The 16834-nt window shown below is 43.5% G+C and overlaps 1 protein-coding gene across 4 annotated transcripts in view; it reads right to left on the reverse strand.

The window, feature by feature from the left end:
* slc23a2 (solute carrier family 23 member 2) overlaps positions 1-16834 on the reverse strand; it is a 45257-nt gene that overhangs the window by 22479 nt on the left and 5944 nt on the right. For 2 of the 4 annotated variants that reach the window (XR_011979839.1, XM_072682512.1), the window contains exons 2-3: positions 4430-4665; positions 1350-1448 (exon numbers count right to left, since the gene is read on the reverse strand). Coding sequence is in view for 3 of the 4 variants with exons in the window: in XM_072682512.1 (XP_072538613.1) it covers positions 1350-1448; positions 4430-4534 (204 nt within the window). In the remaining variant the exon portion in view is untranslated. Of the gene's footprint in view, positions 1-1349; positions 1449-4429; positions 4666-14646; positions 14689-15068; positions 15111-16834 lie in introns of those variants that run through there. The other 2 variants (XM_072682513.1, XM_072682514.1) reach the window with 2 other exon arrangements.

Genomic DNA, 16834 nt, shown 5'->3' on the forward strand with positions numbered 1-16834 from the left:
AACAAACCTTTAACAGCTTTAATAGAAATCCCGCATCACTCCAGTTGTTATGCAACAGGGAATTTACATTTGTGGGTTTTTAGTTTTCTTGCAAACCAACATACAAACATTTTGATTAACAATAAACTTTTCATATTAATAGAAATCACTTCAATTCTGATGGATTACAGAGAAGCATGTGGGAATTTACATAAATGAAAAATGAACAAAACAAAGGAAAAATAAATAAAATAGATAAAAATTAATTAATTAATAAATAGCATTAGCAGTCAACCTCCACTTAACAGAGCCTGGTGCTGCCGTTCCCGTTGAATAGCTGTAACTCATTTGCTGTGGTATTACTTTTTGTCTGAATTTTTAATGGCTTTAATAGAAATCCCAAATCACTCAAACCATTACGAATTACAGAGAAGCTAAAGGGTATTAACATAAACTGAAAACGAACAGAGAAAATTTGTTAGAGGGATAAAAAAAAAAGTTATAATAAAATACAATTATATACATATGAACGAACAATAAAAAAAATAATGAAGTAGAGCAGCCAATGGCGTTATAATAGCAGCATAGCGCACATTTAAACACATTTTTTTAAATAATAATTGAAAATAAATAAATATTTACACAATAATAAAGATATTTAATCATGCAGAAAAAAACATCTCCAGTAGCTGCAGATTTAAACTGCTATCCAAATACTCTCAGAAGATCAGAAGAGATAGAGAGACAGAAAAAGACTAAATATTAGAGAGCGATGCAGAAAAATCTAAAGAGAGAAAAAAAGAGAAAATGGAGAGAGAAAAAGAGAGGCTTCCTCAAATGCTGCCATGCTCACACGACCCATTAACCTCAATCCCCTCTCTCGCTCTCGCTCGCTCTGTAAAACTGCAGAGTCACAGTGAGTGGGAAGTGGCTGGTATTCAGAGATGAGAGGAAGGATTAAAGGGGGGGTGAGAACATCCAGTCACGTTTACACCCATTAGAAAAGAGGCCGAGACACAAAGAGCAAGAGAGAGAATCAGACGCAACACTGAGGACCAGCAGCCAATCAGAACCCATATACAGCCCCTGTCCTGCAAAACCCTGTATCTGTATGTTTTCCTCATGATGTGAATCTGACAGCTGTTCCTTAAATAGCGTCCAAATGTCCAGATGAACGGACCAATAGAAATGCCCCAAACTGTTATCACACAATAATGATAATCTATTGGCACCATGCTGGGCTAGAGGGGTATAAAGCCCCCCAGCATTGTGGAGCTGTGGTTACCCCAGCAAAAACTCGCAAAAAAGGAACGATGAATGAGCAGGTGTCCTAATACTTTTGTCCATTTAGCGCAACTGAAAAGGCTCACCTTATCCGTGGCCTGCCGGTCTTTAGTGTAGATGGCCATGAGCTCAGTGTCCTCGGTGTCCTGATCTCCTGGGGCAGCAGCCACCCCATTAACCACCACCTAAAACACACACACACACACACACACACACACACACACACACACACACACACACACAAAGTAATTACATCTGAATTCTGTATTAATCTGTGTTATCTGTACCACTGTGCTGCTCATGAAACACATTTTATATGTTATGTTGCTAGGCAACCGCCGGCCGCTGTGAACAAACATTATTAAAATAAGCGACTGGATTGTAATTTTACTGCGGTTTAACGACACACCAACAAATATCACTAATTACAAGTATGATGGAAAACTACGTGTCCCAGCGCTCTAATAAGCCTCATAAGTGACCAGCTGGACCTGGGCCACAGTGCGGGAGAATGAGGAAGCTGAGGAGGAGGAAAAGCCCGGTCCTGAGGAATGTGAGAGTTCATTCAGGGCTGAGAAAACCTTCAGGAACGATTACGAATTGACATCAAGACAGAAATGAGGCCAAAAAACAACACAGAATTAAGAAAACAGGTTGTGGGGGAATGCAGCAGTGAAAGCAGGTGCTGCTGAGCTGAACCATAGAACCACAACAGCTTACAGCCCACAGCCCATTACTGTAGAAACTGGGCTGCTAGTGGTCTCAGAGCGGCAGGTCCTTCATAGAGTAACGTAGACTGTATGTGGACACCCTTTCTAATGACTGCCTTCAGCTACTTCCAGCTGCATTCATTGCTGACACAGATGTGCAAGTGCACACACACACACAGCTCGTCCAGTCCCTGTAGAGAAGTGCTGCCAATAGTATAGGAATCATAATTGGTGCTCCATCCCATACTTTTGGATGAGCTGGGTTGGGGAGTTGGGGGGTGCTGATGAGGTGGGGTGGTGATCAATCATGCAACATCCTGACCTCCCTAACGCTCTTGTCGCTTCACTGGACACACAGTTACTCCAACAGAAGCAGGATCAACTCTTTTTCTTTTTGATCCCCAATGGAACAATGAATGAGCATGTGTCCCAATACTTTTGTCCATATAGTTTGTGTGTGAATATCAATGCAATTCAATCAAGATTTTGATATGGGGTCCTCAGTCCTTTTATAGAAGCATATACATACATGCGGAGATGACCCCCGACAACACACACACACACACACACACACACACACACACACACACACACACACACACACACACACACACACCTGCCAACACTCCAAGTCTCCTGCCAACATATTTGGTTTGTTTGCATTTTACATAATGCTCACGTAACTAAATCTCAGTCAGTCTGAACGGCCCGGCCAGTGAGGCATAACCACCCACCCGCACGCACGCACACACGTACGCACACACGCACACGTCTCAATAAACAGAATCAAACATTATGCTATAATGCGCCTTATCAGATGACCTACTGGATTCCTTTCTGCTGTGTCCCGATTCCTATGGATCCATTCAGTGCATTTCATCATTATATCTCATAAAGACTCAGCAGACCTCAGCATCGGATTTCCTTTCCGCCAGCCTGAACTGCCAATCCAACCCCACAAAAACACACACACACACCAATATCATGACTAATGATATTTTAATACTGTGTGCTGTTGGATACTGCATGTGTGCACTGATTTACTGCAGATAAACTCACTGACCCTTCTGTCAGACTCTTGATTTGCATATGTAAACAACGCTTTTAAATGCAATTTGTTTAAAGCCGCCGTTTGCAAGTCAGACTAATCACAGCCGCCTGCCGGACACGTCCACAACCCGCTCACCTTAAACGCACAGCGCTGACCATTATGAAAGTCAATCCTCAGTCCAAAAACACGATACCGGACCTGTACCAACGACAAGAGCTCCACTACCTTCTTCAGAAAGGATTTAACTGGATTTATAATATTCTACAGTAGAAACTCTGAGAGACATGCTTTCTAATAACGTAATTAGGTGCCTAAACCCTTTGCACCGTACTGTAATTACAATTGAGGTGCATTCAGACTCTCAATATACAAGTATCTAGAGACGCTTCAAATTTAGCAGCACACAGAGCGATAGGTTTGACAATGTGGTTTATTATTCAAATCTGAAGGTCTTCAGCTAAGTTAATCAGCTGACACTAAAAGGTACAGTGCTGATGGACTCGTCGGCTTCTGCTGGTGGTGTTTTCTCCTCAGTGGACGACATGCCAACATGCTTGTTAGGTTCGGAAATGGTGCCAAATACTGTACATTTCTCTCGGACATGCTAACTTTATCTAGAACAGCTGGCCGCGTTGTCTCTGCCTTCATCGCTAACGTGTTTTCAAGGACATGACTGTCATGCCTTCATGTTTCATAGCAGTGTAATTAATCACAGTCCTGTTAAACCCTAAAATCAGCATTTCACTGAACGGTCAGCTTGTTTATTTTCTCCATCTTTGTTTGATAAAATGCAACGAACACTCAAATATAGAGATACCCTATTCTTCCCCCTCTCGTAACCCTTTGAACCCTAGGCCAATTTAGTGTGATTTTTGATAGTTTGACTTTATTTATTTAAAAATTCCAAAGAATTTCTAAGACATATATATATATATATCACACATGCCGTGATACTTTTCAGAAGATTCTAGACAACTTAAATATGTCTGAATTTGAGATGCAAATATGAACAGAATTTAGATATTTGCACAAATCTGACCATGTTTTGATCATAAATTTGTAAAATCATGGTTAGACTAAAGTATTGCTGGTTGTGAGTCTAGAATACCAGCATGCAAGCTTGAACGATGCATTTACGTGACGGTTTATGGGAGTGGATATGATTTGATATATATTATTTTTCTTCCGATGTCCGAGCCAGTGCTTTTTGCCAAAATCGGACCCATACCAATACTGAATATCGGATCGATGCACCACTAATAATTACGCAGTGTAAACTGAGCACATTACAAAACAACAACTAATTATTTAATCATGTTTGAAGTTTGTGTCGAAACTATAACCTCATAACCACCATCCATCCACCCACTCACTCATCCACCCATGTTCGAACACACAGACTCACAGGGATGGGGTAGAAGTTGGCGCTGTGTTTGTTCTCCTCCTCATATTTGCCCGGCTCTGTGGTGGAGTCCATGGATTTGCAGGAGGTGTTCTTCCCCACGCCCATTCCTCCACTCCAACTCCTCCTCCTGCGGCTTCACTCCTCCTCCACACACTCGCTCACTCACTCGCAAAGACGCACCGCCGCTCCACCCTTTAGCCCCCTCACATGGTCCAGAGGTCAGCTGGCAAGTTCATCTGCAGCAAAAAAACAAAAAACACAGCAAAAGCATAACGAGTCATTGTTGGACTTTGAGCTGGGTTGAGGATTAAGTCTACATCAGGACTAAACCTTCCTTTCAGACACTCAGACAATCTCACAACCTTAACCACCTGTATTTACGGTTAGCATCTCATTAATTGCAATTAAGGAGGTCCCGGAACATCTGCTAGAACACAGCGGTAAAAACAAAGAATCGAACCTGGCCAAGGCTTAAATGGCTGATGAAAAATGCACTGGACCGGATCAGGACATGCCTAATTCTAATGTACGACAGGTCAGTCCGCTAAAGCAGTAAACGCTAATCGTTCGGCTCCACACGGCCTGAAGACACAGCGCTTTCATTACTGCTGCAATCACAGCAGATCAATGTCGTGCTCGCTGACGTCCGAACCTGTTCAATTGAATTTTCTTCAGACAGAACACCTTCTAGGAAAACGGCCCCGTCTGTCAACGCCATTACCCACAATTCACCTCTGGTCAACAGATACAATTGAATTACAGCAAGAAATAAAGCCTTCAGGGCAGGAGGAGATGAGAATGTGAGAAACAGAGGAGGAGGGGCGAGGATAAAACAGAACAGGGAGGAAAAACCAAAAGAAAGGTAATTAACATCAAGTGTTTCCGACATTCTGGCCCTAGCAACTCTAGAAAGTTAAGGTTGCACGTCACCGCTTTTCCAACTGCAGCCGACACGCTCAGAGGAAGGTGCTAAGGCCAGGGAGAGAGCACGGCCAATTGTGCCCTCTCCGACTCCGGACACTGATGGCAAAGTGGCTCGGCTCGGGATTCGAACTTGCAACCCCCTGGGTCATAGTAATAGCCACTCTGAGCCCCCTTTCCATCTTAATTGATCTCATGAACTCATGTTGTGTCGCTAATGTTGGGCAGCTGTACGCTGTGTGAGCAGAAACACTGAACACGCCAACAGTTACTCACTAAAGGTTGTACTGACGACCTCAGGAGGGCGCTATAACCACAGGAGGAGGACACCAGGTGGAGCAAACTGTGACTTGCACAACTGTCTGTTCAAAATACAGGAAAAGAAACCTACGTTAGCCTCTACACTGTATGGACGAAAGTATTGGGACGCCTGCTCATTCATTATTTCTACTGAATATAAGGGTATTAAAAATAGCTTATCTTGCTTATCTTGTTGGATTAACTGTCTCTACTGTCCAGGGAAGAAGAAAGGCTTTCTACTAGATTTTGGAGGAGCACTGCTGTGAGGATTTGATTGCATTCAGCAACAAGGCTGTTGGTGAGGTCTGGATGTTGGATGATGGATGATGTTCCACTGCTCCACAGCTCCTCAATGCTGGGGGGCTTTATAGGTCTAGCCCACGCCTGGCATTAGGCAGCATGGTGCCAATAGGTTCATGTTAACCAGCTGCTCCAGAGAGTCCTATTCTATTGGCAGTACTTCTCTACTGGGACTAGACAAGCTGTGTCAGCAAGGGGTGCAACATAAAGCAGCTGAAAGCATTCATTAGAGAGGGGGGTAGTTTTTATTTTTGGCCCCGTCACGTCCTGTTTACTTTTCCCACAACCCCTGTCCCCCGACCCCTTCAGTGTCTGCACCTCTAATATAAGCTGACCACACTCGCCCCTAGTTCTCATCCAAACCCGGGGCCTCCTGCCGCGCACAGACGCAACTGCAGAGCGCTGACCTTTGCTTTGAATTCCTGAGCGGTCCATGTCCCACTCCCTCAGCTTGCTGACATCGCAGCCTGCAGAAGAGCAGTCTCCGGCAGCAGGATCTGGACAGAGTCCACACGCGCCGAGTCAGAGATCACAGAAACATTTGGCGTGTTTGACACGGTCAATATTAGGCAGCGCGCCCACGTCCAAGCCCTAAAATCCGAGCCTCTGATCCCTGACTCAGAAGAACTGTGGACCAATTCAGCATCGTACTGCAGCACTTCTATAACAAGGAGTACACAGCTCAATGCTGGGGGGCTTTATACCCCTCTAGCCCACGCCTGGTGTCAATGGGTTCATGTTTACTGTATCTGCTCCAGAGAGTCCTATTCTATTGGCAGTACTTCTCTACAGGGACTGGACAAGCTGTCTTTGTGCATTTGCACATCTGTGTCAGCAATGGATTCAACATAAAGCAGCCGACTTAAAGCATTAGAAGGGGTGTCCACAAACATTTGGACATGTAGTGTATGTGTGGTATTTTTTTCCCCATCAGTCAACATCCCAAGGACACATATATATGTGTGTGTGTGTGTGTGTGTGTGTGTGTTACATCACTATGTTAGCATGTAGTGATGTAATTCTATCTGGCACTGCTGGGAAGAGTATCCGTGCCAAGCGGCTTTAGGCTCCATGCTGTGTGTGTGTGTGTGTGTGTGTGTGTGTGTGTGTGTGTGTGTGTGTGTGTGTATATACATGGAAGCTCACTCAGAAACCCAAACAGTTTCTTGCAATCAAACAGCTCAAAACACAGATACTGCATCAGTCAAAAGTTTGGGTATATCCCTAGACTTTAAGCGTAAGGGCCTTCTGCTATACAGACTTACAAAGCTTAAAGCTATAGAGACTCTGGGCGTTCTAGCTAATATTCAGCATCAACAGCATTGGTATAAAATGCATGGCTTGTCTCGAACCCTACAGAGCTAGACTAGAATAAATTTACTGTGGTATTCACCATTTGATGCAATATTCAGCAGCACCATAGCAGTAGCATTATATCCCTCAGCCTAATCAGTGACTACAATATCCAGCATGCACCTTGCAAGCTCAAATCATATGACTACTGCAGTGGTCATGCTTATGGTACCACTAAGGTAAAGGCTAATATTCAGCTCCCAGCCAGCCCTCTCGTATCTACCTCAACACAGCAGCAGCAGCACCTCCCACCTTCAAGTCCATGTTATGTCTTTAGAAGGTGTTTTTCCTGGGGTTTACACTGGAAAATCTCATAATCGATGTAGTGATAGTATATTTAGACCTGCCTCTGTGGCTCCCGGCTCTGTATGACACACTGTTGTTTTCTATAAACATGGACTGAAGTAGCTAAAACGGTCTCCGGCTTCCCGGAACTCGATTCTCTCCAGATCTGTGCCCAATTTATATAGGCACTGGTTAGCACACACTCTGGGTTTTATTAGGTGGACACATTTATGGAAGCACTTGTAAAGTCTTCCTTTTATTTGAGGTAAGATCTTCTTACAGCATCTTATGAGTAGTCTAACGGCAAGTCAGGTTTTATGACGAGTCTGTCAGTCGCAGCGACGTGAGGTTTATAATCACTCACACATTTTTAAATGCAGGAAAGACGGAAAACAGATGTTAAATAAAACCTTTTACCAGTTTCATGTGGATCAGCCCCTTGAACCCTGTCCGTAGGCCCACACTTCATTACTATCATCACTTACAACACAGTAATGAGCCCTAAAATAGGACCTTGTGGCACTCCAGTCCAGTTTTCCCTTTAGTTTTAATAACAGAAGCATTAATCTAGGGGTTTAGGGGTTATGCAGATTTGGGCCTGGTCTACAAGCCTCTGGACAATGGGATTAGAAGTGTCTGTCGGCCCAGGAAGAGGCAACACCACATCCTAAACTTTGAGATCATGCTGCAATCAGAATAAAACAGCAGCTACTAAAACTAAACGTACTTTAAGAAAACAAAAAAAAATTCAGACGTTAGCAACAACCAGGAACAGCCCAACAACCAAACCAACACCGTAATGTCTGCACTCACGATAGTCCGGCGAAGAAAGACACAAACACAAGAGAAATGCTGGCCACGGTACAGCGGACAGTACCAATTAAGATTAAAAAAAAAAACATTTAAAAAGAACGGAAATAAACAGACGAAGGGGTAGAGAAAGAGAGAGTGTGTGTGTGTGTGTGTGTGTTTGTGTGTGTGTGTGTGAGAGAGACAGAGATGATGATAATGCTAAGCTTCAGGCTCATATCTGCTTTATTTTGATCATACTTACTGAGGCCATTATCTCATAATTACAAGCTGCTAATGTCTAAACCCAGACACCTGGACTCCATGGGATCATCATTATAGAGAACACACACACACACACACACACACACACACACACACACACACACACACACACACACACACCTCTAGACTAGAGATGGCACCAATGCAAGTGGTTATGGAGGAGTTTGAGTGAGAGTACGGAAGTGTAAGACAGGATACTGGTGGGTATGGATGGCCATGGATGGGTACAGATGGGTATCGGTCAGTGTTGATGCAATCTGGTGAGTATAAATGGTATGGATGGGTACTGGCGGGTATGGATAGCCACTGGTGGGAACTGGTGGGTATGATGGGTACAGGTCAGTATGGATGGGTACTGGTGGGTACAAATGATTATTGGTCAGTAATGATGGGAACTGGTGAGTACAGCTGGGTCCTGCTGACTATGGATGGGTACTGGCGGGTATGGATAGCCATTGGTGGGAACTGGATGGGATGAATGGATATTGGGCAGTAATGATGCTAACTGGTGAGTACAGCTGGGTCCTGGTGGCTATGGATGGGTACTGGGGGGGTATGGATAGTTATAGGTCAGTATTGATGCAAATTGAGTATTGGTGGGTATGAATGGGTACTGGTCAGTTATGATGGGAACTGGCAAGTATAGCTGAGTATTGATGGGCATGGATGGGTACAGATAGGAATCAAACTGGTGAGTATAGATGGTATGGATGGGTATTGGCGGGTATTGATAGTCATTGGTGGGAACTGGTTGGTATGAATGGTTATCAGGCAGGTTTTCGGTCGGTATTGAGGCAAACTGAGTATTGGTGGGTATGGATGGGTACTGGTATGGATGAATAGTTATTGGTCAGTAATGATGGTAAGTGGTGAGTACAGCTGGGTACTGGCGGCTATGGATGGGTACTGGCAGGTATGGATACCCATTGGTGGGAACTGGTGGGCATGAATGGTTATCGTTCAGTATTGATGCAAACTGAGTATTGGTGGGTACGGATGGGTACAGGTCAGTATGGATGGGTACTGGGATGGATGAAGGGTTATTGGTCAGTAATGATGGGTACTGGTGGCTATGGATAGCCATTGGTGGGTATGAATGGATATCGGTCAGTATTGATGGGTAGGGATGGGTACTGGTATGTATGAATGGTTATTGGTCAGTAACAATGTGAACTGGTGAGTATAGCTGTGTATTGGGTACTAGAGTATATGGATGGATATTGGTGGGTATTAATGGATTTGTGGAAGGGGCTGGAATCATCAGAACATCCTGGATGTGGTCGTCTTAAGTGAAGAGCTTCAATGAAAAACAGCTCATTTTAAAGCCCAGAAGAAGAAACAACTTCACAACACAACTTTCCTTCATACGACACAACAACCACCACCACCACCACCACCACCTCCACCTCCTCCATTACAAAAGAAGCCTAATAAAAACAGAAGGCATAATACTAGGATCTGATTTTACTGGAATTCATAAACCGCTGTATTAGCCGTCTCATTCCAGGCAGGACATAAGAGCTCTCCAACATGGAAATCACAACAGAGCCACATCCAGACGCACTCATAACTGCTGAAAAGCCCCGAAAACAATCCAGATATGATGAAGGTTTTACACACCCTGATGCTGTGAAGGTTTTGGGAGTTCAGGAGAGGTCACTGCAAAACTAACTGCAGTAACAGAGTCAATATAATACATTTAAAGAACGAGGAGAAATGAGGAGGAGAAATGAAGTAGAACGGCGAGAGAGCGAGCGCGAGAGCGTAAGAGGGAGCTCGACTATGTAAGAATTACTACTGGAGGGGAGCAGCTTCCACTGATACACCCTGACAGCTTCATTCGAGAGAGAAAGTGTGTGTGTAGCTAGCTACTGCCACGTGAGCTGCTCAGACATGTTCCACAACCAAGTCACCCCAGATAACCCCTCAAAACACACACACACACACACACACCTCCATAGCTGAGTTTTCATTCAAACACTCTCGCAAATTTCTCGCAGGAGCACGAAAAATCAGTAAATTCACACAGCTTCCTGAAGACGGAATCGCAGCGTACGGACCCAGGCTAGAGCGCCCCTCGCAGTATACAGAGTGTCAGGACGTATAGCGCACTTTCAAAATTTCCAGTCTGATGATTACTGGAAGACTGAACGACTGAGCGAAGGTGAGCTAGTCTACTCCTTGGTCCTGAAAACAGCTAAAAACCTCTAAACAGGTGGATTTGAGCCTCCGTTAGCTGGAACACGGCCTGCGCTGTGGCGTTTAGCCTGCTAGGGCAGTGGTGGCTCAGCGGTTAGAGCTCCGGGCTGTCGATACCAGGGTTGTGGGTTCGATTCCCGGGCTCGGCAAGCTGCCACTGTTGGGCCCTTGAGCAAGGCCCTTTACCCTCTCTGCTCCCCGGGCGCTGGAGTTGGCTGCCCACCGCTCTGGGTGTGTGTGTGTACTCACTGCCCCTAACACATGTGTGTGTGTGAGTGTGTGTTCACTACCAGATGGGTTAAATGCGGAGGACACATTTCGCTGTTCGCTGTACAGTGACAAATACGTGCACCTTTACCTTTTTACCTTTAGCTCACTGTTCTAAGCCTAGATAGCCGGCTAAGAGTCCGAGCCCAGCAGAACCGGCCTCTCATTTCACCTTTCCGTCCCTCCCAACACCAGTCGCTCAACTTCGCTCTCTCAGACACTAGTTTTTATGGTCAACACTTGTGTCGGTGCTCAGCAGTCAGTCTGGGCTGTCTGATACTCGGCGGAGCTGTGGCCGAGCTAGTTCAGCAAAGACTAGCTCAGCGAGCGGCTATCGGTTCAGGCTTTCTGTCCTTCAGACAGAACAGACGAGCAGTCGCTTGATCATTAGCCGCCAGTTGCTCGATCAGTCATTCTCGTCTAGACGTTTATAAGAGGGCTTCCGGTCAGCCAGACTTGTTCTGTGGTGAGCAGACGGTTAGCTCCTCCTCCTCCCCTACTTACCGAATAATGAGTACGAAGAAAGTGAATACCAGGCAACCCCAGTCCCCAGTTCATGTGATGTACTTTGAATAATACTGTCTGGTGTCTATTCACCTTCACCCAATTCAACTCCAGACGGATTGCCCTTTCCTCTAGGACAGAGGTGAAGCTGGAGTATTTACAACAGGCATGATGTCACCCTGTTCTGTGGGTAAAGGGTTCATCATTAACTGATATTGATGTTAATAGCTGATAAATGCATCACAACACATCACACCGATAAAATCCCAACGTATCTAAATGCTAATATAGGTACTAATAATATACGTTAGCTTAAACGAGGTCAAGTTAAGGTCAAGGTTAAGGTGAACGACCCATCCGTAAGCAGCACTGGTGCTTCAAGCGAAGTAACTGCTGGTCACAAAGTCAAACTGAGGTCTGGAGGTGTTACGAGCGCTCTGAGAGACGTTAATGAGGGCGTATGTTTACGGTGATTAGATCAGACACAGTCCAAGTCTGGTGTTTGTAAGCAGGGCTAGCCTAGCAACTTCAGATATCAGACTTAGCAGTCTTGGCAGATCGACTGCATCTGTGGTAAATCCGAGATAAATGATGGTCAGTTGATCTTGTTGGGTCAAGCTATTCCTTTAGGAAGGTCCAAAATGGGTCTTCTGACCCGGATTCCACAGGGATGTTGTGCAACTTCCAGCAGATCACTCCTCCAGGAGATCGACCTTTCCATATCCAGGAGCACAAATTCTTCCATCCTCAATAATTCACCTAAATACACCCCATTTAATTACCCTCCCCCGCAGTGGGTGCAGCTTCGGGACAATAGCCCCACAGGACTCCACGAAAAGCAGGCCGCCGCAAGAATGGCTTAAAGGCATTACTGTGCTTCTCTGCAGGGGGGGAGGCCTTTCATTGGGCCCTGCGTCTGCCAGCAGGGTCGCTATTCATTTACAGCTGCAGATATCCATGGGGCACAGCGATGCACATCAGTCGAATTCCACAATGAAGGAACAGTGGGGGGGTCCTGGTTGGGTCCCGACAGCAGAACAGAGAGGTTTCAAGGAGTTTCTAGAGCCTGACTGCCAAAGGGCGACATTCATTGACGCACGATGAAAGACTTTTACAGAGACGTAGATCAACTTAATTAAAGATCCTCGGAGACGAGGCACGGATCGGGTTGGATTAGCCATGGCGATATGACGAAGAACCTACAGATGGCAGCAGCAGCAGCAGCATCTTCTGTACCGTCAGTATCTTCTAACCTGGTTTGCCAGACGTTAGAGCATCATTAGACAGGTGATCAGTAACTGCTGATCATGCAGGGTATCAGGAGTAGGTACAGCACTGAAGAAGAGTGGTTAGCTGACCACATGTTAATACCACCATATGAATCAGATATGGAAATCAGACCGACGGCAGTTTGGCTTTGGACCTATAGAGCTAATATTGAAGCTAGACCTGGCTATGTTTATATCGCTCAAATAAAAGCATTTTACAGGGTTTAAATATACTTTAAATACATTACCTATCGTTTTAATAACTAAGTATGTTCATCCCTGCAGTTTAAAACACACCTAGTACAGAGAAACTCAGGAATACTCTGTATAATGTTGCGTTTAATTGAGAAATTCACCAACATAAAGTAACATTTCATTGATTTTCTAAGTGTAACTAAGTAAGTAAATTATTTCTTTTTAAAATGCAACATTTAATGTTTTAATATACCATCATTTGTGCACATGCCACATGTCTGCTGTTGTATTTAACACAGCAAATTAAGTAAATACACAGTAATGATGCTTTAGAAAGGGTAAATGTGTGTCTCAGCATAGGGTGTGAACTTATTTACACTCAACATCACACAAAATTTGACCTGGGGTGCCCAAACTTTTGCATAAGTTTTTGCAGACATGGCACATTCTGGTTCTCTCTGTGTTGGGAAAGGTTATTTTACTCAGTGTTATCATATAACATGAAATGGAGCATAAGAGAGTTTCTCTGTACTGGGTCAATTCAATTCGACTGCAGTAACAGACTTATTTAAAATAACAGATTATTTAAAAATATGTCATTAATTATATATTAAATTATACTTTCATTATAAGTTCATATAATACAATGTAATTTAATTATAAGTAATTAAAATGCTGTTCAGGAAAGCCATAGAATTATGGATAAGTAAATTCTAAAAACAAAAATAAAATGTTACTTTTTTTCAATGTTACATAAAACGTCAAAAATATATTTAAATAAATATATAAAAAGACCATATTCTTATGAAATCCAATGCGTTTATACAGTAAGTCAAAAGTAAACAGTAATATTCAGTAGTTTCCAAAATGTTAACTTTTTATTTTCTATTGGTCCATTCATCATGAAATTCTGATAAAAAGTAAAAAAAGAACAAAAATAGGAATTTATTTTTATTTTTATATTATTTATTTATAGCACATTTTACATGTTTAGTATCTGTTGGTGGCTAATAAACACTGGGCTTAGGCGGTCACCAGAAATGAATAAATAGTCAATTAAAAAATAATAAATAAATTTTAATAAAAAACAATCTATATAAATGTACACAGATTTTTTAAATTAAAAATATGTATTTATTATTTTTTAATTTTTTTTATTTTTATTTTTGATGACAGCCTAAGCCCAGTGGTTATTAGCAACCGTCAGATACTAAACATGTCCTGACTGATCACGTCTTTTTATGGTGTTGATTTTTTGTCTTTTTACTAATTACTGATTGTGTAAAGCTGCTTTGTGACAACAACAGTTGTACAAAGCTATACAAATAAACTAATGTGATCTGATTAGATCATCTGCTCAATAGACGCATAATAAATCCTGTTTAATTGATTTTTCACTGAACCATTTCATTTAGACTGACATTTTCCCTTCCGATAGCAAGCAAAGCCCTCCTACTCTAACGTAGATCACTGACTTCTCCTCCAACACCAACTTACACTGAACTGGTCCTGAAACTGGTACCAAGGTCGGCCCATACGCTCTCTACTTACTGTACAGACGGGTCCATTACGGGTCTCCAGGTCAAAAACCACAGAGCTTTCAGAACCATTCATTCACCTCCACACTTCAAAGCTGTAACATGAGCTGCTCTAAGCTCAGCCTAATTCCTTAGCTAAGAGAGCCAGAACGTGTGTGTTAGTGTGTGCGTGTGTGTGTGTGTGTGTGAGAGAGAGAGCTTACTATTTATGCAATATCAAAAGAATGCATATAAAGCCTATGGAAAAATTCAGACTACAACTTCGGCATCAGCGGAAAATGAAGTGAAAAGGCCTGAAAAGCCGCTTTGTGGAGCTCGCAGGAATTTCCTTAAGCCGTTGTGAATTACACAGCATTACTGCTCACTGTATCGGCTCCTTACATCCCTACAACACCACACAGCCAACATGAAGGTTAGTGTTTTATACAGGCTCACCTTCATGCCCAGGAGTTTTACAGCCTTTTAAGAGGAACTGGAACCAAGAGGATCAGCAGGACCTCCACACTTCTGCCAGAAGAGCAAATCTCACATGTAATAACATGTAATAAAGTGGTAATGTAGCGAGACACAGCGTTATACACACCTTCCCCCGTCCAACATGACCAGCCTTTACAAGTCCAGAGCTAACAGTAGCCTTTACCGGTGATTTTGCTAAGCCTTAAAATGTATATAGAGCATTTATTATTTACATAAAATCAGCTGTTCGTCACATAATTAGACAAATACATTCACATCTGTCAGAAGAGGTGCTCTGTTCTACCAGCGGGAGAACCGCACTCCTTTCTCTGGTTCTAAACCAGTTCTGAACGACAAATTCAGAACCGAGGTGGAGGCTAATGCTAATGCTAAAGCACACACACCAAGTCATCAGACTGCAGAGCTGTAAAGGAGCTGGGAGCTGAATGGTCAGGTGGGTCAGTCAGATTGGACTGTGAGATATTAAACACTGAAAAATGCTCAGATGTGGTTTTACAACCCTGTTTACCATCCTGTTATTTCACCTAATGAGAAAAAAACAAAACAACTCTGACTGGCTGGGTTATGTCACTGCGGCAGCTCACAGGAGCCATGGTGCGTTACTAAGCCTAGCCTAGCAATGTAAAAGGAACAAATAATTATAGTCTTGCTGTCCTCTCAGGGTCAGGGGCTAGCTGAACATATTGGAGCCGGTCAGCAGGGTTAGCCTTACTTCCATATTTTCCCCAAAGTAGCCGTTGCATATATAACGATAACGTCAAAGTCAAGACTGTGATGTAACAGTTTGAGGGGTTTGGAATTAGCTCGTTTTTCCAGCTCCGTTTTAGGTTCTGCTGGATTTCCTTTTTAAGGCAGAACACGGTCTTCGATTCAAGGAAATCGTAAATGTCCCTTAAAGTATATAAAAAAATCTGTTTGCATTTTTCTGACATAAACACAGTAAATGCAGAACTGATTAGACGCTGATAACGCTCTTTCAGGAGGGAGACCTTCCTCAAAACTGACGCACTTCTCATTCTTAAGATTAACCACCTCCACTCTTGCATGAATGAGGGATGTGGGTCGTGGCCTCCTTTGCTTTGTGTGAATGCCAAACAGAGCAGAGTTCCAGGGCTGTAATCTGATGGAAATGTACACAGATTAGCCAAAACATTAAAACCACGACCATGTGACGTATATAACATCATCAGGGTGTGGAGACAGGAGGCAGCAGGTGAACAGGGAGTCAGTTCTTGAAGGTGATGGAGGTGTTGAAGCAGGGAAGAAATGGGACACTTTGACACTTCTAGACAAATGACTGGGTCAGAACGTCTCCAAAACATCGTAGTAAGGGGTCCAGTTAAGTGAATGTCTAAGCCATACATGGATCAGTCCTGGCGTCAACTGAACTGAACATATGGCTTTATAGGAGGCTGTAAACACAGTATGACCGAACTCGTGCCGACATACTCCCGGTCAGCTCAGCCAATGAGGTTATATAATAAAGTAATAAGAGGGGCGTGGGGAAGCGTGCCCGACTGACGTGCCAGCAGAAGTGAGTGTGTGTTTCCCAGCTGAGGTTTTTGTGAGATTCAACACCACTGACATTACAGAGCTAAGGTCACAGGAAGGTGTATACATTACATGTGACAGAAAAGGTGATGTGTGTGAAAAGCATGGTATCGCAAAATACACAGGTGTGTGTTAGTGATGTAAGCATGCATTGTAGGGGCCATAAGAAAATA

This window comes from Salminus brasiliensis, chromosome 6 (genome assembly GCF_030463535.1).
Source record: "Salminus brasiliensis chromosome 6, fSalBra1.hap2, whole genome shotgun sequence".
NCBI lineage: Eukaryota > Metazoa > Chordata > Actinopteri > Characiformes > Bryconidae > Salminus > Salminus brasiliensis.